At 46.4% G+C, this 25,147-nt stretch overlaps 1 protein-coding gene and 1 long non-coding RNA gene across 3 annotated transcripts in view; one reads left to right on the top strand and one right to left on the bottom strand.

Annotated features, from left to right (window-relative positions):
* Positions 1-1,332: 1,332 nt before the first annotated feature.
* Positions 1,333-25,147, bottom strand: part of LOC131192027 (alpha-2-macroglobulin-like) — a 95,361-nt gene continuing 71,546 nt past the window's right edge. For both annotated transcript variants that reach the window (XM_058170784.1, XM_058170783.1), the window contains exons 25-36: positions 24,133-24,217; positions 22,291-22,447; positions 20,863-20,937; positions 19,661-19,826; positions 17,236-17,465; positions 14,453-14,671; positions 11,223-11,350; positions 8,529-8,619; positions 7,218-7,286; positions 4,650-4,749; positions 3,475-3,516; positions 1,333-1,632 (exon numbers count right to left, since the gene is read on the bottom strand). In XM_058170784.1, the coding sequence (XP_058026767.1) occupies positions 1,613-1,632; positions 3,475-3,516; positions 4,650-4,749; positions 7,218-7,286; positions 8,529-8,619; positions 11,223-11,350; positions 14,453-14,671; positions 17,236-17,465; positions 19,661-19,826; positions 20,863-20,937; positions 22,291-22,447; positions 24,133-24,217 (1,382 nt within the window). In that variant the 3' untranslated portion in view covers positions 1,333-1,612. The remainder of the gene's footprint in view (positions 1,633-3,474; positions 3,517-4,649; positions 4,750-7,217; positions 7,287-8,528; positions 8,620-11,222; positions 11,351-14,452; positions 14,672-17,235; positions 17,466-19,660; positions 19,827-20,862; positions 20,938-22,290; positions 22,448-24,132; positions 24,218-25,147) is intronic.
* Positions 8,553-11,211, top strand: LOC131192046 (uncharacterized). Its single transcript, XR_009153631.1, has 3 exons — positions 8,553-8,660; positions 8,974-9,040; positions 9,712-11,211. It is a non-coding gene; the product is annotated as an uncharacterized LOC131192046 (long non-coding RNA).

The following is a 25,147-nucleotide window of genomic DNA, read 5'->3' as shown; positions in this document are numbered from 1 at the left end:
TCTCGCCTGGACTACTGCAATGCTCTCTACATGGGGCTCCCCTTGAGGTGCACACGGAGACTTCAGTTGGTTCAGAATGCAGCCGCGTGGGTGATAGAGGGAGCTCCTCGTGGCTCCCATATAACACCGATCCTGCGCAGGCTGCACTGGCTACCTGTGGTTTTCCGGGTGCACTTCAAGGTGCTGGTTACCACCTTTAAAGCGCTCCATGGCATAGGACCGGGATATCTTCGGGACCGCCTTCTGTTACCACATGCCTCCCACCGGCCGTTACGCTCCCATAGAGAGGGTCTTCTCAGGGTGCCGTCAGCCAAACAGTGTAGGCTGGCGACCCCCAGAGGGAGAGCCTTCTCGGTGGGGGCACCTACCCTCTGGAATGAGCTTCCCCCAGGACTTCGACAACTTCCTGACCTCCGGACCTTTCGCCGCGAGCTGAAGACATATTTATTCTTCCGAGCAGGACTGGCTTAAATAGGGTTTTTAAACATGGATTTTATTGGGGTTTATTTTATATTTTGTATTTTATTTTAAATTTTGGCTATATTGAATAAGTTTTTTAAATAGTGTTTTTATTGTAATGTATTGTATTATTTTATCTGCCTGTTCACCGCCCTGAGTTCTTCGGGAGAAGGGCGGTATAAAAATTAAATTATTATTAGTAGTAGTAGTAGTAGAAAAAAGGATTTTTTCTCCTCAATTTAGATCGGTGTTTCCCAACTTTGGCAACTTGGGCATGTAGAAAGTTCAGTTCCCAGATTTCCGCAGCCAGCATGCTTTTATGTGTGTGTGGAACCCCTGCTGAAGTTGCTGGCTGGAGAATTCTGGGAACTGAAAATTGCCAAGGTTATGAAACACTGGTTTGGATGGCTGCTAAATAATCAAAGTAGCTTTCTTACAGGTCCTTGGGTAACCTACAAGGTGGAGGCAAACTATCCAGGTTTCTGTGACTTTTGAGTTTGGTCTACAATTTCCTCCACTTTTTATTTATTTATTATTTCAATTTCTATACCGCTCTTCTCCCAAAGGACTCAGGGCGGTTTACAGCCAGATAAAACAACAGATACAAAAATTAAAAGCAAATTTAAAAAACTGATTCAAAATTGGCTGAAAATTCTAAAAATTTTGCCCATCCAGGAACCCCCAGAGTTTTGGGTTTGACTAGGTAAGGACCATCCATTAAAACAGATTTTACCAACCAGTCAAATCAAATCGGGTTGAACAATCTCCCCCAGTCTTAGAACCTCTGGAGATGTTGCAGTTTCACCTTTAATATCCCCAGCGAACCTGTTCCTATTGGGGAAACTCAAGTTAGAGATAGATTCGAACCACAGCTGATGGACTCCCAATATTTATTTATTTGTTTGTTTGTTTCGTTCTTTCCACCATCGGAGAAGACAACAGCAAATGCCAGATGTTTGTTTTTCCAGACCCAAACGGAGAGAAGGTGAAGCCAGTGTGTAATCTCAAATTCCTTGGGGCTCATATGGCGGGAGTTTAAGGCACCCAGATTATTCTTCTTGGGTCTTTGGGCGGCTGTTTTCTGCCTCTTGTTTTCTCATCGGGGAAAGCAACAGTGGGACCGACTTGAGATGGTGGAGAGCTGTTCTGTTCTTCATGCGTTCCCAACATGAGCTGTGGGAGAGAAATGGCCCTCAAAACATCAATAAGCCAAGCATTCAACCAAAGATGGACAAAGAGATTTGGGTGTTGAACCTTTTCTCAAAGCCAAATACGTTTCTCCTCTTAGGATGATTTAGCACGTAAAGTGAATTTCACATCCTTCTTGCTGGACCAGTTAAACAGAAATCGGACGGGAGTGGCTGTGATTGAAACCTGTCCTCTCCAAATACATCGGACAAAAATGATCATGCTCAGCTAGTGTACAAAAGAAATGGAAGCCCAACACATTTGAACACCAGCCGGTTGTAGCAATTTTGGAAAGGAGCTGAATTGTCCCCTTCTAATTTTTGAGGTGATACCGGGGTGGGCTGCTACGGGTTCGCCTGAGTTTGGGAGAACCTGTAGCTAACGTTATGGCCGGGTCAGAAAACCTCCAAACCCCACCCGTGGCTGGCCCCTCCCAGCCTGCCCCACCCCGCCTGTCCCCTCCCAGGAGTCTTCACGTGGCCCATTTTGGATGCGAGGTAAGTGCAGGGCCTGCATGGAGACTCGGAGAGGGGGGAAAAACGGGCCTCACGGAAGCTCCGGAGGGCCCCCAGATCCCGGGGGAGGCAATTTTTGCCCTCCCAGAGGCTTGAGGAAAGCCTCCAAAGCCTGGGGAAGGCGAAAACGCGCCCCCCCCGCCATGGTGCAGGAGGCTGACTAGGCCACGCCCACCATGGCCACGCCCACCCAACAATTGGGCAGAGAACCCTGTGCTAAAATTTTTGAAGCCTACCCTTGGATGATACATTGCACAAGGACCTGATTTAAGTGTCATTCTTGAATAAATCAGAGGCTAGCTTCACATATCAATGTAAATTATGAACAATAACTTAGAAAACTTACAAAGTTATGTAAAACGTATATAACTGATAAAAAAGTGTATCACTTATAAACTTTGAGCCATGTTCAAAGTAATCAGATTAGGGCAAGCTGAAGTCAACCTCACTTCTGCATACTTTTCTGAACAGTGGATTTCATTGCATTGCTTTTTAAAGCAATGGATTTCAAAGATGCCAACCATCTAAAGCAGTGGTTCTCAACCTTTATAGTGCTGCGACCCCTTTAATACAATTCCCCATGATGTGGTGACCGCAACCATAAAATTATTTTCGTTTTGAATTTATTGCGCTTGAAGCCGTATTGGCTAGCGATCTGAACTGCTTGCGATTGCCTTGAGGACGGAGGCATTAAAGCGGAGACTCCTCCCCTATTAAGTTTATGGCGCCTGAAGCCAGATTAGGCTAGCGATTGGGAGCGATTGCAGCTGGCGTGAGAGGGAGACATCAGAGCAAAGATTTTCTCTCTTTTTTAATTCATCGTGCCTGAAGCCGAATTCGGCTAGCGATTTGAAGAGCCTGCAGTTGGCTTGTGGAGTCAACCATTGGAGCGCGATTCTTCCACTCGCAAGTATACTTCCCATATTTCCGATGGTCTTAGGCGACCCCTGGCAAATCGTCATTCGACCCCCAACGGGGTCCCGACCCACAGGTTGAGAACTGCTAATCTAAAGCAATGTGTCTCTACCTCAGCAACTTTTAAAAAGTGTGGACTTCTGCTGTCAGGTGAATTCAAGTCCACGCATCTTAAAATAGTTGCGGTTGAGGATGGCTGGAGAAATTCTGGGAGTTGAAGTCCACAAGTTGTAAAGTTACCACATTTGGAGGCCTCTGGCATAAACCAAAGACAGGTTTTTGGAAGAATCTATTCAAGAGAATAAACATTGAAATTGGCCATGTTTAAAATTTTCCACTCAAAGAAAAAAAAAAGGTGGAAGAGAATAGTAGAATCCGAAAGGAGCTCATACGGTACCTGTGCTGCAGGGGGTGCTGTATGAAACCACTGCTGATGCACCTGGAAACACGAAGGAAACTATGATTAATACCAATTGCGTTTTCCCCCTGCATCCCAGAGGGATGTGAGCTGTTCTTTAACCATCTTTCAAGATTTGGCTTTGGAGTCCTTGTGGGGATAGGTTGGCTGTGGTGCGGGCTCGACTTCAGAACCAACAGCAGCTGTGGTGGGATTGTGACAGTGCACAAAAAATATGGGACATGGTGTTTAGAGAAATTAGAGCACTTTTGAATGTAAATTTAGATATGTCACCGAGAATTGCATTATTGTTGGTGGTGGAACAACGGTGCTGTGGTTCGCCAGCAGCCTGCGGAGCTGGCAACAGAGTCAGACATACTCCAATAATAATAACAATAATAATAATAATAACAATAATAATAACAATAATAATAATAATAATAATAATAATAATAATAATAATAATAATAATAATAATAATAATAATAATAATATCAGAGTTGGAAGGGCCCTTGGAGGTCTTCTAGTCCAACCCCCAGGCAGGAAACCCTACACCATCTCAGACAAATGACTATCCAACATTTTCTTAAAAATTTCCAGTGTTGGAGCATTTACAACTTCTGCAGGCAAGTCGTTCCACTGATTAATTGTTCTAACTGTCAGGAAATTTCTCCTTAGTTCTAGGTTGCTTCTCTCCTTGATCAGTTTCCACCCATTGCTTCTTGTTCTACCCTCAGGTGCTTTGGAGAACAGCCCGACTCCCTCTTCTTTGTGGCAGCCCCTGAGATATTGGAATACTGCTATCATGTCTCCCCTAGTCCTTCTTTTCATTAAACTAGGCATACTGAGTTCCTGCAACTGTTCTTCATATGGTTTAGCCTCCAGTCCCCTAATCATCTTCGTCGCTCTTCTCTGCACAATTTCTAGAGTCTCAACATCCTTTTTACAACGTGGCGACCAAAACTGGATGCAATATTCCAAGTGTGGCCTTACCAAGGCATTATAAAGTGGCACTAACACTTCACGTGATCTTGATTCTATCCCTCTGTTTATGCAGCCCAGAATTGTGTTGGCGTTTTTGGCAGCTGCTGCAATATGGGTACTTGTATTTAAAATAAATTAAAAACTTAAATTACAAAAATAAAAAAACAAACAGCCGCATATTCTGCGCTTACCCTCGTAATAGTCGTACACCTCCACAAAGGCCGGTCTCTGGTTCTGGATCTCAAAGTTTCGTTCGACCGTGAAAGAGATCTGCTCGGTGGCGTTGGTTAGCTGCAGGTAAGAAATTCAGATTATCTGAGGTTTAGATAAGCTCAACCTGCAGATTTTCAATGTATTGGTCCTTGGGACCTTTGTAACATATATGTGACTTAGAGGAGGTATTTTATATCCATCAGTGGCTACAGAAAGACTGTCACAAGTGAAGAAATTTGATGACATTTGCAAGTAGGCTTATGACCGGTCCTTCCCCAGAGTTCCTTAGGACTCATTTTCAAAATTGTGGCAGCATTCCAGTGGTGGGTTTCAAATTTTTTTTACTACTGGGTTCTGTGGGTGTGGCTTGGTGGGCGTGGCATGGCTTGGTGGCCGTGGCAGGGGAAGGATACTATTAAATCTCCATTCCCATCCCATTCCAGGGGAAGGTTATTGCCAAATCCCCATTTCCTCTCCATCAGCTGGGACTTGGGAGGCAGAGAATAGATGGGGACGGGGCCAGTCAGAATTTTTACTACCAGTTCTCCAAACGACTCAAAATTTCTGCTACCGGTTCTCCAGAACTAGTCTGAACTAGGGCCTCTGGTGGTGCAACAGGCTAATGCAGCCTATTATTAACAGCAACTGCTTGCAATATTGCAGGTTCAAGTCCCACCAGGCCCAAGGTTGACTCAGCCTTCCATCCTTTATAAGGTAGGTAAAATGAGGACCCAGATTGTTGGGGGGCAATAAGTTGACTTTGTATATAAATATACAAATAGGATGAAGACTATTGCTAACATAGTGTAAGCCGCCCTGAGTCTTTGGAGAAGGGCGGGATATAAATGCAAAAAAAAAAAAAAAGTCAGAACCTGTTGAAACCCACCTGTGCTGCATTCCTGCCTTCTTCCCACTCCAGTCATGTGATTGCATTTTGGGCATTTGGTAGGTTGCAGTGTCCCAATGTCAGGTGACGGTCATTTGTGACATTTTTTTGCCAATTTTATTTTTGGTTTCCAGCAAAAAATGCCCATTGGGGGAAATAGATTTGCTGAAGCATTATGACATTTGCTTAATAATCGTCACAAAAATTATTGTAACCTCAGGTCCAGTGAATTGCTTAATGACCACAGTGACTTACAACTGTGATTCTGGGTTCAGTTACAGTTGTAAATTCATGTACAGTGTCAAGTTTCCAGAAAAACCTCTTCTGCATAAAAAAACTCAGAAGCCATTGTTTTTCAGAGTTCTTTACTAGCATGAGGAAACTGGCACACGATGAGTGAAATTCCAAAACTGAACTTCCGGATTCTTTTCCCAGTTATACAGACCCCAAGAGTCCCACCCCTCCTAACCCTTTGCTGGTCACATGGTCCCATGTTCTCCCAGTTCATTCGAATATCTTCTTGCCACTCTTCCTGCAGATGTGAACACCATCCGACCTTGACCGCTTGAAGAATGTTACCATACCCCTCAATCCCCCCTCCTCCCCTCAGGGGAAAAATGTGGCAGCGTCTGGAACCCTAAAGTCTAGTATGGTTTCCAGGCCTGACATACAGTTATATCGGCATGCCCCAAGATTTACAAAACGGCTCTTTTGTTTCGTTTTAAATCCAGCTTCAGGTCTGGCAACGGTCATTTAACATTGAACAGGTTGTTAAATGAGTAACACGGTGGTTAAGTAAATCAGGTTTCCCCATTGACGTTGCTTGTCAGAAGGTCACCAAAGGGAATAACTTGACCCCGGGACACTGCAACCGTCATAAATATGAACCAGTCGCCAAGCGGCTGGATTTTGATCACGTGACCGCGAGGATGCTGGAAGAGTTGTAAGTGTGAAAAACGGTCCTAAGCCTCTTTTTTTCAGTGGCGTTGTAACTTTGAATGGTCACTAAGCGAACTGTTGTAAGTCAAGGAATACCTGTAATTCCCTTTTCCTTTGTTTTATGACTCTGCCTTCACGTGGAACATTAGTGTTTTCATGAACCATGGGAAGATTCAGAAGGCAAAAGCCTATTGCCTCCCTCTCTTTATTGGCGTTTCTATTGCATGCGTATAGTCAAGGCTATGGTTTTCCCAGTTGCAATGTATGGCTGTGAAAGTTGGACCGTAAGAAAAGCTGAGCGCCAAAGAATTGAGGCCTTTGAACTCTGGTGCTGGAGAAGACTCCTGCGAGTCCCTTGGACTGCAAGGCAAACAAACAGGTCAGTCCTAGAGGAGATCAACTCTGACTGCTCTTTAGAAGGCCAGATCCTGAAGATGAAACTCAAATACTTTGGCCACCTAACGAGAAGGAAGGACTCACTGGAGAAGAGCCTAATGCTGGGAAAGATTGAGGGCAAAAGAAGAATGGGACAACAGAGAATGAGATGGCTGGATGGAGTCACTGAAGCAGTCGGCGTGAGCTTAAATGGACTCCAGAGGATGGTAGAGGACAGGAAGGCCTGGAGGAACGTTGTCCATGGGGTCGCGATGGGTCAGACACGACTCCGCAACTAACAACAACAATAGCACACCCGTTCCCTCATTGTGGTTTCCGCACTCACCTTCTCCAAATACAGCACCACGTTAGTGGCTGTTACATCTACCCGCTGAATCAGAGGCTGCTTTTCCAGCTGCAGAAAACACACAAACAGAGATTTCTTCATTATTACAGATCGGGGCACCGATCCACCACCAGATATTGCCAGCTGAAACCTTGGAAGGAGAACCTGGCCATGATTTTGGAAAGGTGAAATGCCCTTGATCAGGACAGAAGACCTTTGGACCATCAGCACATGGGCAATTTCGGAAAGGATGCTGCGGTTGTTCTCCCGAAAGGGTTGCCATGGAGGGCTGCCATGCTGCTATGTTCTGCATTGCTTGTGGTCAGCCTGTCATAAGCAACGGGTGTGGGGCAGTGGTGGGATTCAAATAATTTGACAACCGGTTCTCTGCCCTAATGATTTCTTCCAACAACCAATTCATCAAACTGCTCAGAAAGTTAACAGCCGGTTCTCCCAAAGTGGCTACCACTGGTGTGGGGGGAGATCGGCGGAGCGGGATAAAGGGAGGGCTAGCCGGGGGTGGGGAGGAAATGAAACCATGAATTGTGCCGTCCCGTGAGAGCCATTGGCCGTTCCAAGGCCACACTATGGAATCCAGAACCATCCAGCCCGTGAAGACGAGGATTGTTACCCAAATAATTTGTTAGCAACCGAATTGGATACTCAATGATAACTGGGGTGGTAGATGGTGGATGGGAACAAGGGAAAATTAACCATATGCTTTGGGCGCGAAAACTCCAGATCCAGCTCGGCTTCTTCTGTAACCACTTGCTTTTAATAAAGTATGCTTTTGGCTAACCGTGGATCCAAGAGTCTTTCTTTTCTTTTCTTTTCTATAATGATTTATATTGATATATTGACCATCAATTGTGTTGTAAATGTTGTACCTTGATGAACGTATCTTTTCTTTTATGTACACTGAGAGCATATGCACCAAGACAAATTCCTTGTGTGTCCAATCACACTTGGCCAATAAAAATTCTATTCTATTCTATTCTATTCTATTCTATTCTATTCTATTCTATTCTATTCTATTCTATTCTATTCTATTCTAACTGACCAAGTCGGGATGGTTGACACTGCCATAGAGGGCATGGCCCATCATAAAGCAATGTAGGGCACATTTCCATTCCCCATTCTTTCCTCTCCCCACACACACAGAGAGATTCTATTTCAACATCTCAGCTATAAATCTTGGTTGGTGGTTGTTGTGGCCAAATTCCATCCACAGCTAATTCTTCGGTGTGCCTTAGTCAGGAGAGTTCAATCCTTATTTGAAGAAAAAGCCTAATATAAAAACTGTCCAATTACCTTTTTTACAGATGGCTTATTTGGTGCAAATCCGGAGACCATCTTGACATTAATAATCACCATGTTGGAGGCCGGGCGCTTGCCTGTGTAACTGGACAAACGAGAGGGGAAAAAAAACAATGTCAGCCACAGGTAAGGTGGGCGTGGGGTTTTTAATTCCTGATCCCACAATCACCCATTGGGTGTCTACCAAAAAGATCCAGTTCTAGTCTCTGGTTGGAACGTGAAATTTGTTCAGTTGTGTTCTTTGCGCTCTTTAAATTTGGCATTGTCCTGCGGACATTTCATGACCGTACTAGGCAACATCATCAGTGCAGAGGGGAAGGAAATATGTTGGTTGTTTCTGTATGGTAGTCAGTCCTGCCAGTGTGGCTTCCTCTTCAATGTCTCCTTTATCAGGGTGTTGTTTCCTCTCTTATTGTTTCCCTGCTTATCTACATGATAGATAGATGCTGGAAGATATGTATTCAAGGCCATTGGCTTCCTAGACTTCGAACAGTATCTTTTAAATGGTATGTAAACAGGATTTATCTCTGTATGTCTGTTGATGGCTGATTTGTCTGAATGTCTATGGCCTGATGTGATTCCACCCCTTAGTCTATATTTGCCCACCCAAAGGTTGTCCTCCCTGCATTGAAGGTTGACTAGGGCTTGGAGACCAGGTCAATCCAGATGAGGTTGCAGCAGTGACAGTGTTCAAATGACATCACTGTCCTCTGCTCCCAGACACTCCCAGATTTAGCCCTGGGTGCTGGAAGCACAGAATCACAGATTGCTTTCTGAGCCTTCCCCATCTTCATAAAGACAATGGGGAGGTTCTCATTTTCTGAAGCACCAAAAATATCTGCAGTGGCACAATTATGATTGTTGCAACTACAGACAACGTGGGAGGACTTTTTTTTATTGCCGTTCCTACTTCAATCTTCGTATGAAGATACAGGAGATAAGGCATAAAGTAGAGTGCCTAGAGAAGTTCTGTTTTCAGGGAGCCACCTATGACTTCAAATTTATCTCAGGAGGAAGAATGGACGGTTAACCTTTCAGCTGTTTTTGTGATGTAGTTAATTGTGCGTGTTTAACACCAAGCAGTGCTGAAGATGTTTTATAGTAGAACAAACTCCCCTGTGAATTACAGTAAATATCAAGATGAATGAATAGTTAACTAAACCCTTCTTTCACCCAGTTAACCATGTCACACCTGTTGTGGTCTGCCAGCAGCCTGCGGAGCTGGCAGCGGAGTCGGACAGTGAGGAGGCTGGGGAGGACAATGGGCCAGTCCTGGAGTCAGGGGAAGGCCCAGACCAAGGCTCTGCATCGGAGGCAGAGATGGGGCCAGGGCCATCTGGGAGCGATGTGCAGACTCCGGAGCCTCCAGAGATGGACAGCAGAGAGGAGGAGCCTTTTCCTAGTCTACGCATGCGAAGAGCTGCCAGAAGGTGAGAGCAGCTAAAGCAAAAAGGACGACTTGGGAGTAAGGCCAGGAGATTATTTGCCCCTACCACAAGGCTTAAAAGAGCAGCAATGGCTCTTGGGTTCTTTGTAGGAAAGCAACGTTGTTACAATTTTTTTTGTCTCCTCTTTCTGAACTTTGTGGGGTTCTTGCCAAGAAAAGTTTTTGGCAGGGTGCCAAAGAAGACAAAGGTTTGTGATAAGGCCGAAGGACTTTTTATGAAGGACTATTTTGGACTTAATTTGGACTAAGCTGAGAATGAAGTAATTCTCAGCTGTTCTAATAAAATGTTTGCTTAGGACTGATTGTGTCTGGTAATAACTACTTGGGCTTATGTCAGAAAACAAAGCCATAAGGTGGCTGGATTCACGCAACTACACATTAAGAAAACACATTTGTTTTGTGTGTGTGACATGCAATACCCTAAGGGTCCCCAACCCTCAGTTTGTGGACCGGCACCAGGCCTCAGCATGCCAGCAACTGGGCCATCTGCGGGATGTAAGCAGCACACAAAACCACACATCCCCCCCCACTCCAATCCGCGAAAAAAACCTTTCTCCATGGAACCGGTCCCTGGTGCCCAAAAGGTTGGGGGCCCACTGCTATACCCAAATAAATAAGCCATATCATAGCTTCACAGTTCACACAACTTGCTAAGGCATTACAGGTAGTCCTCAACTTATGACCACAACTGAGCCAAAAATTTCTGTTGTGAAATGAGACATTTCTTAAGTGAGTTTTGCGCCATTTCTTGCCGCAGTTGTTAAGTAAATCACTGCAATCGATAAGTTCGTAACCCAGTTGTTCAGTGAATCTGGATTCCCCATTGATTTCTCTCGTCAGACGGTCACATAAAGTGATCACATGACCGTGGGACACAACAACGGTCATAAAGTGTAAACCACTGGCCAAGCATCTGAATTTTGACCACATGATTGTGGAGATACTACAAAGTTTGTAACTGAAACTTGGTCATAAGTCACATTTTTCATTGCCGTTTTTAACTTGGAATGGTCACTAAATGAACTACTATAAGTCGAGGACTACCTGTATTAGGTTCTTCACGATATATGGGACCACAAACAAATCGCATTTGTTTTGGATTAGATTAGCAAGTTATATGAACCAAGGCTTCTGGGAGGAGGAGACGGTTCTTCAGACCCAAAGACACTGTCGGGCATCAGGGCATCCCTTGAATGGCAGCCAGTTCCCCTTCGGCTGTGACCTATTGAAGAGAGAATTACCTGACGTTTATTGAAATGTCGAACTCCTTGTGGGCCTTGACCCCAACACACGTTTCGGGAATTGTGCTGACAATCAGGGCAAATGGATCATCTTCCAGGTGTGGGAGCACATTGTACCTCAAGGTGGTCTGAGGAGGGAATATTTTGTTAATGGGTCATCTTTGTTGGTGAATTAGCCAGTCTAGGCAATGCAGATTTTCCACTGCTCTCAAGGAAATCTGTCAGAGTATGAATATTCATAAACTGGAATAGATCAGCCAATGAATAGGTATAGCATCTAAGTCAGCCAATGAGGATCAATTGGGAGCTGAGACAGACTGGAGCCAGGGTTTGTCTTAGTCTGCAGCTTCTGAATCTGTGCATAGAATTGAAACTGAAACTAAGCAGTCTGTGTGCTTGTCTGCTCTGCTGAAATGAAACTAACTGTTCTCTCCTGCCTTCTGTTGTAAGTCCTATTATGTTGAAGAAGACCCTATATTGGTATTGTAAAATTTACTTCATCTGTTATTATGTATATAAAGAGAAGTTAATGAATCCTGCTGAATCAGTTATCTGTGTGTGCTTCTGGATTTGATTTTTGCAAGAAACTCTGACAAAATCTAGGACCCCTCCACCCACCCTGGACTCATGGGGGGGGGGATCATTTCCTAGATCCATATTGCTCAGCCTTCTCTCGTTCTGGTGTCCTACAGATGCGTTGGCTTTCAGTTTTTGATATTATCAGCCAAGTTGCCAATAGAAGCTGAAGGCCGACACTTCTGGAGGGTGCACCTGATGGAACAGCCACAGTTCTTCCTCCCTGTTGAAAGATACTTTCTTCTTGCAAGCCAACCAGAGAAGAAGATGTGAGTCCACAGTAGAAGAACACAGTAGAAGAACGCAACCTGACATGACAGACTGAGCTCAGCACTATTGCCCGATTAGCAGCAGCTCTTCAGTATTACCTTGTCATGCTAGAAATGCAAGGATGGAGTCTTGGGCCTCCTTAATTAAACAAGGCCTAGATTTTTCTCCTTTGTGTTTCCTTGGTTACCACCCTTCTTCTGCTCTAAGCTGTTCCAGGTCTTTCTCTCCTTATAGGACCATGTTACTCTATGGTTCCTTTTACTCTGCATATCTATGGAGATTCTCCGTCATCCAGGTCATGGTTGTCCCAAAGGTGCTTTTTCAAAAGACAACTGAACTTTGTTTTTCCTTGAAGACGTTTTGCTTCTCACCTGAGAAGCTTCTTCAGTACTAAATGATGGAGGATAGAAGGGATTGATACTCCTTGCAGACAGCTGGTCATTTGCATTCTTTTAGAGAGCCGTTGAGGCCACTTGGAGGTTTATCTGTGCCCTCAGGGTCACCTGAGTAGCGCAAATGGGTGTGGAACCTTCTTGGAACTGCTGAAAGGCCTCCAGGACTCTCAGAAAGAGCACTAGCGACCAGATAACTGCAGGGAATATCAATCCTTCCTTCTTCCACCATTCAGTCAGAACTGAAGAAACTTCTTGGATGAGAAGCAAAACGTCTTCAAGGAAAAAACCGAGAAAGGCCAGTTGCCGTTTGAAAAAGCACCTTTGGGATTCTTCCACTGCACTTCAAAGTGGGAAGAGAGTTTCTCTCTCTCCGGCCAATGGACATAGCCTCAACTCCATGTCCAGCTCACTCAAACAGTTCAGGGAGCCTCCTGAGGTAGCAGGGATGGCTTCCTACATTTTGAAGGGAGTGATGATCATCCAAGAAGAGGAGAGCTACTCAACTGACTATAAACTGGGATCATCTTTAGAGGCTCTCATCCAAGTTCCTCCACCTTCTGCTCTAACTCAGGTGTTTAGGAGAGGGAGCCCAATCTTCTCAGTAGTGGACCTTGTGTCTCAACCCCTCCCCGGAGAGGCCCACCCGATGCCAACCTTGTTATCTTTTTTACAGACCGTTAATAAAGGCCTTTTTTAAAAAAAAAAAAAATCCCCATTTTTTTCCATGTCTTTCAATTCATGAATGTTTGTTATGCCTCCCCTTTGATGAGCCCTGGTGGTGCAGTGGTTAGAATGCAGTATTGCAGGCTAATTCTGCTGACTGTCAGGAGTTCGATTCTGACCGGCTCAGGATTGACTCAGCCTTTCATCCGCCTGAGGTTGGTAAAATGAGGTCCCAGATTGTTGGGGCCGCTGACTCTGTAAACCTCCCCGACAGTGTTATAAAGCACTGTGGGGCGGTATATAAAGTCTACTGTAAATGCCATTGCTATTCTATTTCGTTTCCATGAAGAAGCCTGGAAACCATGCTCATCGGCAGCATATTTAAAATATATTAAATTGATCCACAACGGTAATCGCCCGCATGCTGTCACTGCTATTTCTCTCCCAAGGATCCCCGGGAACCATGGGTGAAATGCTCCCGGTTCGGACCGGATCACCTGATCCGTTAGCGATGGCAGCGGGTGGTTTGGAGAACCGGTAGCAAAAATCCCTGCCTCCCCACCGGCCATGCCCAACTGAGCCACACGATCATCAGAGGTTTTGTTTTTGTTTTTTTTTTTACTTTTAAAAGCATTTTTTATTCAGCTGAAAAAATGCTTTTAAAAGTAAAAAAATAAAAAGCCTCCGATGATTGCGTGGCTCAGCTAGGATCGTCAGAGCCTTTAAAAACGAAGGCTTTTAAAAGAAGGACCAGGGGAGACATGATAGCAGTGTTCCAATATCTCAGGGGCTGCCACAGAGAAGTGGGAGTTGGGCTGTTCTCCAGAGCACCTGAGGGTAGAACAAGAAGCAATGGGTGGAAACTGATCAAGGAAAGAAGCAACTTAGAACTAAGGAGAAATTTCCTGACAGTTAGAACAATTAATAAGTGGAACGACTTGCCTTCAGAAATTGTGAATGCTCCAACACTGGAAATTTTTAAGAAAATGTTGGATAACCATCTGACTGAGATGGTGTAGGGTTTCCTGCCTGGGCAGGGGGTTGGACTAGAAGGCCTCCAAGGTCCCTTCCAACTCTGATGTTATGTTATGTTAAAAACCATTTTTCTACAACCTTTTCGGCCGAAGAGGTTGTAAAAAAATGCTTTTAAAAGGCTCTGGCGATCTCAGCTGAGTTGCCTGATCGTCAGAGGCTTTTAAAGGCAAAAAAAAAAAGCTTTTAAAAGAAAACAAAAACCTCTTGACGATCAGGCAACTCAGCTGGGATCATCAGAGGAGCCTTTTAAAAGCAACAAATTTTGCATTTCACCACTGCTGGGAACCTCACCTGCACATAGATGCAACTTTCCCCAGTCACAGCTGCTGTATACTCTCCAGGGACGCTGGGCAGGGTCTGGCATTGAAGCAGAAGCCTGTTGTTGTTGTCCACGTGGAATTCCTTCACATTGTTTCCGCCTGACTTCAAGGCCACTTTGGTGCCTGCTGTGTTCTTGGAGAACGTCAAAGCCGCATAAAAGGAGAGGGCCTGGAGGGCCAATACGGTGTCCTGCAAGGAGAGATTGAGGGGAGGGTAATTTCTTCCCCCAAATATGACACCCGGTTCCCCAAATCATTCTTTATGCAATGGTAGGAAGCAGGGGCGGGGTTTGAAACCCGTCGCTACTGGTTTGCTCATGGGCGCTCGCGCGCGCTCCTGCGCACATGCAACACTTCTGCACACGGGCAATAGCATCTGGATGGTGGGCAGAGCCTCCCACCACCGCTACCGGTTCGCCCAAACCGAGGCGAACCGGTAGCAACCCACCACTGGTAGGAAGCCAGAAGTAGATTTCAATGTTTTCTTCACATCAAAAGTCCATGAGAGGATGGGAAAGGAATAACAGAGCTGGAAGGGACCTTGGAGGTCTTCTAGTCCAGCGGTCACCAACTGGTGGTCCGCGAGAAAATTTTGGTGGTCCGCAGAAAAATGATTGGCATTTTGTCAAGGTTCCAGAAATACCTCTTCTGCGTAAAAGAGACTCAGAGGCATTTTTTCTTTTTCTCAGAGTCCTTTACTAGCATGAGGAGACTGGCACACGATGAGTGCAATTCCCAAAACTGAAGTTCCGGATTCGTTTCCCCAGTTATACAAACCCCAATAGTCCCACCCCCCTGACCCCTCTGATGATCACACGGTCCCACATTCTTCCAGTTCATTCGAGTAACTTCTTGCCACTCTTCCTGCAGACGTGAACGCCATCCGACCTTGACCACTTGAAGAATGTTACCATACCCCTCAGCCCCCCCTCCTCCCCTCAAGATAAAAATGTGGCAGCGTCTGGAAACCTAAAGTTTAATATGGTTTCCAGGCCTGACACATTTTTTGTATGGCACTAAATTAGGGGTCCTCAAACTACGGCCCTGGGACAGATACGTACAATGAACGTTTGTGTTGCTGCAGAGAGTCTCTCCCTTTGGGTCTTTTTGTGTGGGTCGAAGGGGGGTAGAAATACCAACTTGGGGTCTGCTTCAACCTCCTGGTGTGGGGCTTTGGGTGGAGGCTGGAGGGAAGTGTCACTGGTGGCGAAGAGCCAGAGGGCCTTGTTCCAGTGGGACTGCATCATGGCCTGGAACTGGCTGACCATCTCAGCCCACTGAACCTCCAGGTGCCGGTACCTGGCCTTGCATTCCCACAGGTCTTCCCTCTGCTTGGAAAGCCTATGCTTGTAGTCCTTCTACTGAGCCTCCTTCTCGGCCAGATCCAATTTGAACTGAGCCAGCTGTTTTGCCAAGTCTTTCTCGCGGTGGCTGCTTAGTCCCAACAACTGCTTCCTGTTGGGGCCCTAAGAAGCCCGGGCAGGGAGGCGAGGAGTGGCTGGGAGGGGGGGTAAGTAAAGGCCAGCAAGGTGCCCCTCAACATGAATGACATTGAGTTGGCCACACCCATCCAGTCACATGACCACTTAGCCACGCCCACCCAGCCGGTCACTATGCAGATCATATTAGTGGTCCACAGGACTTAACATTATGAATTTAGTGGTCCCTGAGGTCCGAAATGTTGGAGACCCCTGTTCTAGTCTACCCCCTGCTCAAAAAGGAGACCCTATACTATTTCAGATAAATGGCTGTCCAGTCTCTTTTTAAAAGCCTCCAGTGATGGAGCATCCACAACCTCTGAAGGCAAAGTTGTTCCACTGCTTAATCGTTCTGAAATTTCTCCTTAGTTCTAGGTGCTACTAGGCGCTAAAATCAGATGCTTAACCATCGCCTTGCTTCTCTCTTGATTAACTGTCATCCATTGCTTCTTGTCTTGCCTTCTGGTGCCTTGGAGAATATCAATCAATCAGAATCAAGCCGGAAGGGACTTTGAAGGTCTTCTAGTCCAACCCCCTGCTCAAGCAGGAGACCCTATATCCGTGATGGCGAACCTATGACACACGTGCCAGAGGTGGCATGCAGATCCCTCTCTGTGGGCACACGTGCCATCGTCAGCTGTTCTTCTGGTTTCTGGCACAACTTCTGGAGGCAAGTCGTTCCACTGATTAATTGTTCTCATTTCTCCTTAGTTCCAGGTTGCTTCTCTCGATTAGTTTCCATCCATTGCTTCTTGTCCGGGCCCTCTGTGCTTTGGAAAACAGCTTGTGACTGTTCAAAGTTACAACGGCGCTGAAAAACGCGACTTACGACCATTTTTCAGACTTAATGATCGATGCAGCATCCTTATGATCACGTGATCTGCCTTCGGTCGCTGGGCCACCGGTTCACGTTTATGACGGAGGCAGTGTCCCTGGGTCGCGTGGCCCCCCTTTGGCGACCTCCTGACAAGCAACGTCCGTGGGGAAAGCAAATTCGCTTAACGACCAGGTGACTAATTGAACAACTACAGCAACTGACTTAACAAACAGTGGCAAGAAAAGTCGTAAAACGGGTCACAAAACTCACTCCGCAGATTTCTCACTTAGCAACAGAAACTGTGGGCTCGATTGCGGTCGCAGAATTGAGGACTCCCTGTCCTGGTGTGTTTCGCAACCCAGCCTAAAACCCCACCTGCCTGACAGAAAGTCGTCTTCTCCCAACCCGAAACACTCCAGGCTTCCAACGTATCGAAAACCGTGGACGGGAGCCACCCACCTGAGTGGAAGCGAATCCTCCGGAAGGATTCTGTTGTTTAATAAGCCAGCTCACAATCTTGGCGGCCATTGCCAGATCGTCCTTGGTAGGTCCTGCTGGAACCCTGTTCAGGTAAGTCAGGAGCATGTAGGCGTTCAGTTCCACCTCAGCGGAAGGAGCACGAGGCTGGTAGTAGACGGGCTGTTTCGCCTCTGGCTTCACGGGCCTCTCCCAGTGAATGGAGCCGTCGTCTTGGGGGCCAAAAAGAAAGAAGTGTTAAGTCTTTGGATTCAGATCAGAGGTGGGTTTCAGCAGGTTCTGACCAGTTCTGGAGAACCGGTAGCGGAAATTCTGACTGGCCCCGCCCCCATCTATTCTCTGCCTCCCGAGTCCTGGCTGATTGTGAGGAAATGGGGATTTTGCCGTAACCTCCCCCTGGATTGGGGAGGGAATGGAGATTTTATAGTATCCTTCCCCTGCCATGCCCACCAAGCCACGCCCACCAAGCCCTGCCACGCCCACCAAGCCACACCCACAGAACTGGTAGTAAAAAGGGCCTCTGGTGGCTCAGACTGCTAAGACAGTCTGTTATTAACAGCAGCTGCTTGCAATTACTGCAGGTTCAAGTCCCACCAGGCCCAAAGTTGACTCAGCCTTCCATCCTTTATAAGGCAGGTAAAATGAGGACCCAGATTGTTGGGGGGGCAATAAAAGTTGACTTTGTATATAAAATACAAATGGATGAAGACTATTGCTTGACATAGTGTAAGCCGCCCTGAGTCTTCGGAGAAGGGCGGGATATAAATGCAAATAAAAAAAAAAATTTTTGAAACCCACCACTGATTCAGATCATCCATCCAAACACGGTTACAGGGAGTCCTCGACTTACAACAGTTCACTTAGTGGCCATTTGAAGTTGCAACAGCACTGAAAACAGCGACTTAGGACAGTTTTCCACATTTATGACCTTTCCAGCATCACACGATCAAAATTCAGATGCTTGCCAACGGACTCTTATTTATGACGGCTTGCAGGGTCACGCGATCCCCTTTTGCGACCGTCTCACAAGCAAAGTCAATGGGGGAACCGGATTCACTCAACAACCATGCTGCTAATTCAAGAACTGCAGTGATTCACTTAACGACTATGGCAAGGTAAGTTGTAAAATGGGACAGAACTCACTTAGCCAATTTCTAGCAATGTAAATTTGGGGCTCAGTTGTACTCGTAAGTGGAGGACTAGCTGTACAAAGACCTCTGCACCCGAAACAATGTGATGCATCAAGAGGTATAAGAATACACAGGTAGTGTCGTGTCCCCCTCCCCCTCCGACGACCGGGTCTAGGAAGTCCGTATCAAGCGTGGCCACGAAGCCTCTGCAGCTTTGCCAAATTCCTTTCAGATTTCTCAGGGCAGGCAGGAATCCAAGGTGTGACTTCAGCAAACTAAATGAGACTTTGCTTGACTCAAAGTTGCTTGACTCAAGCTGGTCCTTTATATAGGCTGTGGGGTGTGGCTCCATGACTCAGCACTTATCCAGGCCTGCCCCTCCCTTCCTTCTGCTGACGTCGCCTCTCCGATCTCCGGAAGCGGGGATCCTCCCACTGTGGATTCTCTTCCTCTTGATCTGCTGCCGGTAATTCCAGCACGTGGCTGGCTCCCTGCTCACACGCTGTAGGAGTGAGGTTTGTTTGTTCATTCCTGACATTCTGTCCAGGAATGGGGCCAGGGCTGGGGGCTGGAGGCATGCCAGGCCGTTTCTCTTCATTATCAGACTCTGAATCTGATAGCAGGCCCGGGAGGAGATGGGAGGGGCCCGGCTGAGGAGAGGAGGGAGGACGAGGCACAACAGATGAGTTCTCAAGTTACAACTATTCATTTAGTGACCATTTGAAGTTACAACAGCACTGAAAAGAGTGACTTATGGCCATTTCCCACTCATATGACCATTGTTGCATGGTCATGTGATCAAACTTCGGGCCCTTGGCAACTGACTGCATTTACGATGGTTGCGATGCCCCCCTGGGTCATGCGACCTTCTGGCAAGCAAAATGAACAGGGGAAGCCAAGTTCATTCAACAACGTTTCGCTGGGATGGGGATGGGGGTTGGAGGTTTATTATTTTTCTTTTCATTATTATTTTCATTTCGTTTATATGGTGTTCTTATATTTCCGTAAGCCGCCTTGAGTTGCCATGCGCGAGTCAGCCGGCCATAAACATTTTCCAAATAAAATAAAATACGTAAAACAAACTGTAGCTAGAAAGGTCATAAAATAGGACATGTTTAGCTTAGAAATTTTGGGCCAAAATTTAAGTCGAGGACCACCTGTAAGAAAGCAAAGTGACCTGCATCTCATGGATAGACAAACGTCCTCTTGGCCAATCTCTTGGGCCCGGTCGTCCTCGGAGTAAATCGACTCATTTCTCCCACCAACGTTTTTCTCACCTCCTTTCACGGCCTTTTTCTGAAGACTCTGCAGTATTGCTGTCACTTTGTCCTCTTTGTGTGCCAAAGCAAAAACATATCCCAACAAGACCTCGGTGTAGAGGGGGAGATCTTTCTGCTGGGATGCAGTCTCCATGCAAAACAAAGCATTGCGCACCACAGAATGCTGCAGGGAGAAAGAAGGAAGACGTTCATCTAGAGCAGTGGCCCACCCCCCAATAAAAAAAAAATTGGGGGCCCCCAGGAACCAGTTCCGCGAAGAGACTTTTTTCCGTGGACTGGAGGAGATGTGGTTTTGTCCACCGCCTGCATCCTGCGCGTGCGTGGATGGGGCTTTGCTCAGTGATGGGTTTCTACCGGTTCGCCCCAGTTCGGGCGAACCGGTAGCGGTGGCGGGAGGCTCCGCCCACCTAGACGTCATCATGGACGCTCTGCACATATGCAGAAGGTTCTGTGCATGTGCAGAAGCGCCGCGCACAAGCGAAGCAAGTGTGTACACACACTCACAGTTACGAATTGGTAGCGAAGATAAGTGAAACCCACTACTGGCTTCACTCATTTGTGCGGCCCAGTTTCTGGTGTGCCATGGCCCCAGTTCCAGTCTGCGGCCCGGGAGTTGGGTACTCCTGATCTACAGCCATAGTGGCGCAGTGGTTAGAATGCAGTATTGCAGGCTACTTCTACTGCCAGCAGTTTGGCAGTTCGATCCTCAGCAGGCTCAAGGTTGACTCGGCCTTCCATCCTTCCGAGGTTGGTAAAATGTGGACCCAGATTATTGGGGGCAATAGGCTGACTCTGTAAACCTCTTAGAGAGGGCTGTAAAGCAGTGTGAAGCGATATATACATCTAAGTGCTGTTCCTATCTCGGCCATTTGTGTAGGGTTGGTGAGATTAGAACTGCTATGAGCTGTAGTGGCACACAAATCGTAGACTCAATTGTGGGTGTAAGCCAAGGATCTACCAACTTAAGTAGGTTTTGTGTAACAGAGTATGGTGGATAAATTCTGTGGTAATTGTGTAAATGGCCATTAATATTGTAAATAAAGACGGACAAACAAACTGAATGTGGTAAAGAGGGCAGTTGTAGAGCTGACGCTTGGATGCAGCCAATGAAACTCGACTGAGAGCATCTTGACTTTTATTATGCTCAGGGGCAATCAGCTTCAGAGGCAGCTCTGCGGGGGGTGAAGGCGGCTTCTTACCGTGACAGGCAAGGGCATCTCCAGCATACTGATGGTGATGTAGGCTGACGTAGTGACCTCATCATCAACTCCGCCCTGTAAGGAAGAAAATAAGATGCAGCCATAAGCGCCACAGACTGCAGGAAGGGCAGCTCCTCTCTCCCTAAGTCGCTTTTCCCGACCTCCAGATATGTGGACTTCAATTCCCAGAATTCTCCCTCATGTACATGTTGATTCTAGGATCTGTAGTCTACCTGTTGCAAGGGCGCCTCAGGTTGGCGAAGGTGAGATCACCATTTGATGTTCCCCTCAGGACCATATAATGCACAAAATTGGGAGAGGCTTTACTCAGATTATCTATGGAGATTCTCAATCATCCAGGTCCTGGTTATCCCAAAGGTGTTTTTTCCAAAAAGCAACTGGACTTTCTTGGGTTTTTTTTTTCCTTTGAAAACATTTCGCTTCTCATTCGAGAAGCTTCTTCGGAACTTCAGTTCTTAAAGCTTCTTGGATGAGAAGCGAAATGTGTTTTCCCCCCCCAAAGGATAGAAAACAAGAAAGTCCAGTTTCCTTTTGGAAAAAATCACCTTTATTACTCAAATTGATTTACATGCAAACTGTGAAGTTTCCTAATTCATGAGCTTCAAGCCAAGTTTCAAAAGAAATCCAGTCATTTATTAGGAGCAACATTCCGGCAATTACTCAAATGGAGTCAGCTCTGATCCCACGTAAATTTATGGGCCACTATGACCCTGTCTCCCCCCCTCCTCCCTGAGCATATCATAAATCACATTCTCCAATGGACCACATTGTCGGACTGTAAAAACCCCACCCCTCCTGTTGACTCCAGTAATCTAGGATACAATCTGGAGAAAGGCATGTATGGAATGTATTTTCAGTTGGGGCAGCCAACCAGCTCCATCAGTTCTCTCCCCTTCTGCTTATGGCAACTTGAAAGGTGGTCTGCAAAGCTTTGCAAGTTGACATCTACACCGCTTCCCCTATACATATATCTTTCTCCGTCTCTGATCTAGTAATCATCGGTTGGTTTCCTCCTGATAAGTCTGACTACAGTTGCCATCACCCTTAGAAAACAAATACCTTTTCTCCTTATCTTATCTTCCAACCTGATCACACCGCAACAGGTCAAGAGGCCACTTGAAGGTCCCCTTTGTCCAAAAAAGGGCCAGATAGTTAGCCATCGTTCTGCTGCCCAAAGCCACTGCTGATCCTGTTCCTCAGCAAAATGGCCCAACCCTCAAACCCACAGGTCACCTCTTAATATTATACTTAATTTAGGATGAACAACCAAACAAACTAATACCTATAATATTAACCCCCACAACTGTCATTAATATCATTAGAATTATCCTTTTCTTTGTGCTGTTTTGTGGCCCCGGTGCTATTGTGGAGGCTACGCTGACCTCTCCCGGCTGGTCTTCTCTGTACCTTTAGTGCATTGTTCAGGAGGCTTCCGGTACTGTGGAAGCAGCCATTTGATTTCTGCTTTAAGGCCAGAAAGGTCTGAGCGTCGATCAGGTGCCGTTCCTCCACAGAGATGTATCTTTTTGCTTGAGAAAAGCCTTTCAACACAAAAGCGGTCAACCTGCAAGAAAGCCAACAGCGCAACCCCATTACTTTGTTTTTTGTTTTTTTGTTTTGTTTTTTGTTTTGTTTTTTTTACATTTATATCCCGCCCTTCTCCGAAGACTCAGGGCGGCTTACATTGTGTAAGGCAATAGTCTCATCCTATTTGTATATTTATATACAAAGTCAACTTATTGCCCCCCCAACAATCTGGGTCCTCATTTTACCTACCTTATAAAGGATGGAAGGCTGAGTCAACCTTGGGCCTGGTGGGACTCGAGCCTGCAGTAATTGCAAGCAGCTGTGTTTAATAACAGGCTGTCTAACAGCCTGAGCCACACCGCGGCCCTAGTAGTGTATTAATAGTGTATTAATTGATATTGCATTAAGTATTGTGAACACAGGAAAATTTAAAAAACTTTCCACTTATGTTAAAAAGACTTTATAGGAAATACCTGAAACATCTTTGTATTTTTCTAGGCTAGACATACCCATAACCAGCATTTCGTTAGTCTACACCCATAATATGCATTATGCACGGTCACTCACGCCCTCGTGACGTCTCGCCTGGATTACTGCAATGCTCTCTACATGGGGCTCCCCTTGAGGGGCATCCGGAGGCTTCAGTTGGTCCAGAACGCGGCTGCGCGGGTGATAGAGGGAGCCCCTCGGGGCTCCCATGTTACACCTATCCTGCGCAGACTGCACTGGCTACCTGTGGCCTTCCGGGTGCGCTTCAAGGTGTTGGCGCTCCATGGCATAGGGCCGGGTTACTTACAGGACCGCCTGCTGCTACCGAGTACCTCTCACCGACCCGTGCGCTCCCACAGAGAGGGACTCCTCAGGGTGCCGTCAGCTAGGCAGTGCCGTCTGGCGACACCCAGGGGAAGGGCCTTCTCTGTGGGGGCTCCCACCCTCTGGAACGAACTCCCCCCAGGACTTCGTCAACTTCCGGACCTCCGAACCTTTCGTCGCGAACTTAAAACGCACTTATTCATCTGCGCGGGACTGGATTAGATTTTAAAGTTATTGGTTTTAAGGGTTTTTTTATTATTTATATTGTTTTTTAAATTCGGCAATAGAATAAGTTTTTTAATTGTTGTTTTTTAATTTGTATTTATATGTATTTTAACTGCCTGTGAACCGCCCTGAGTCCTTAGGGAGATAGGGCGGTATATAAATTTGAAAAATAAAAAAAATAAAAAATAAAAATAACAAGCTTCCCATGTAATCAGGAAAACCTTTGCCTTGCGAACGATACTGGCAAAGATGAGAAATACATTTTCTGCATTCACACACACACAGATCTGCAGAGACAAGCTCAGAGGCAGGGGTGCTATTCAGCGGGTTGTGACAGGTTCTGGAGAACCGGTAGTGGAAATGTTGAGTAGTTTGGAGGACCGGCAAATACTACCTCTGGCTGGCCCCAGAGTAGGGTGGGAATGGAGATTTTGCAATGTCCTTCCCCCAGGAGTGGGGAGGGAATGGGGATTTTACAATGTCCTTCCCCCAGGAGTGGGGAGGGAATGGAGATTTTGCAATGTCCTTCCCCCAGGAGTGGGGAGGGAATGGGGATTTTGCAGTATCCTTCCCCTGCCACGCCAACCAAGCCTTGCCCACCAAGCCACTCCCACCAAGCCACGCCCACAGTGTAAAAAAATTTGAATTCTACCACGGCTCAGAGGCGAACGCTGTGAACCTTACCAGACATTTCCAGGCTGGTTATTCCGTTCCCCAAAGGTGCTGTAGGAACCGTCAGCGTGCTTGTAGTTCAGCTGTCTCTGGTAGCCTGCAAAGGGAGGGTGAATGTTAATTTGTACTTATTCAATAAATGGCCAAGCCTTCCTTGAGTCAAGCTCAGGGCTGGGTGACTTCGAAGACACATCCATGATTGTGTTTTGCCATAACAGAAACTGACTGTAACAGTTTTCTGACCTCCCAGTCTAACTAGAAACTTGGGATTTTTTGGTAGGCTCCCGTACAAATGGTGACAATGCCCAGACTTCTGAGGAAGAAATGGCAGATTGAAGATGGCTCCACAAAAAGGCAGAGCCAGTAAGCAAACTGAAAGTAGACCTTTCATCCAGGGGTGAAACCTAAAAATTTTCCCTACCGGTTCTGTGGGCGTGGCTTAATTGGTGGGTGTGGCTTGGTGGTCAGGTGACTGAATGGGCATGGTCAATAATAATAAATAATAAAAATAATAAGTATACAAAACTTGGGAGGCACCGGTCTACCTTCTTTAAAAATAGAGGCTTCAGTCTACCAATTGCCTTTTACTGAGGCACCAGTCTACCTTCTTTAAAAATAGAGGTCTACCAATTGTGTTTTACTGAGAGGCCCCAGTCTACCAAGTGCCTTTTTTTGGCAGGCACCGGTCTACCTTCTTTAAAAATAGAGGCACCGGTCTACTCACTGCCTACAGCACTGATCAGCTATAGTGCGGTCCTTTGAAGTGCCGCGGCAGTCATTTAAGGCCGTTTGCAGCTATATCACTACCGAGCGCTTCAGGGACAGAGAAGAGGAACAGCGAGGCATGGGCAGGGGGTGAGGTACGGATTTTTGCTACCGGTTCTCCGAACTACCTGTTCCCATTGCTACCGGATCGTGCGATCCGGTCTGAACCGGAAGCATTTCACTCCTGCTTTCGTCTCCAGCAGGGAGAAGACTTGGGATCACTCAAAAGTGCTCCAGACAGTTGCTCCTTGCAAAGAGACCA

The sequence above is a fragment of the Ahaetulla prasina genome, chromosome 2, assembly GCF_028640845.1.
Source record: "Ahaetulla prasina isolate Xishuangbanna chromosome 2, ASM2864084v1, whole genome shotgun sequence".
NCBI classification, from domain to species: domain Eukaryota; kingdom Metazoa; phylum Chordata; class Lepidosauria; order Squamata; family Colubridae; genus Ahaetulla; species Ahaetulla prasina.
This window is presented reverse-complemented; position numbering and strand designations above follow the sequence as displayed.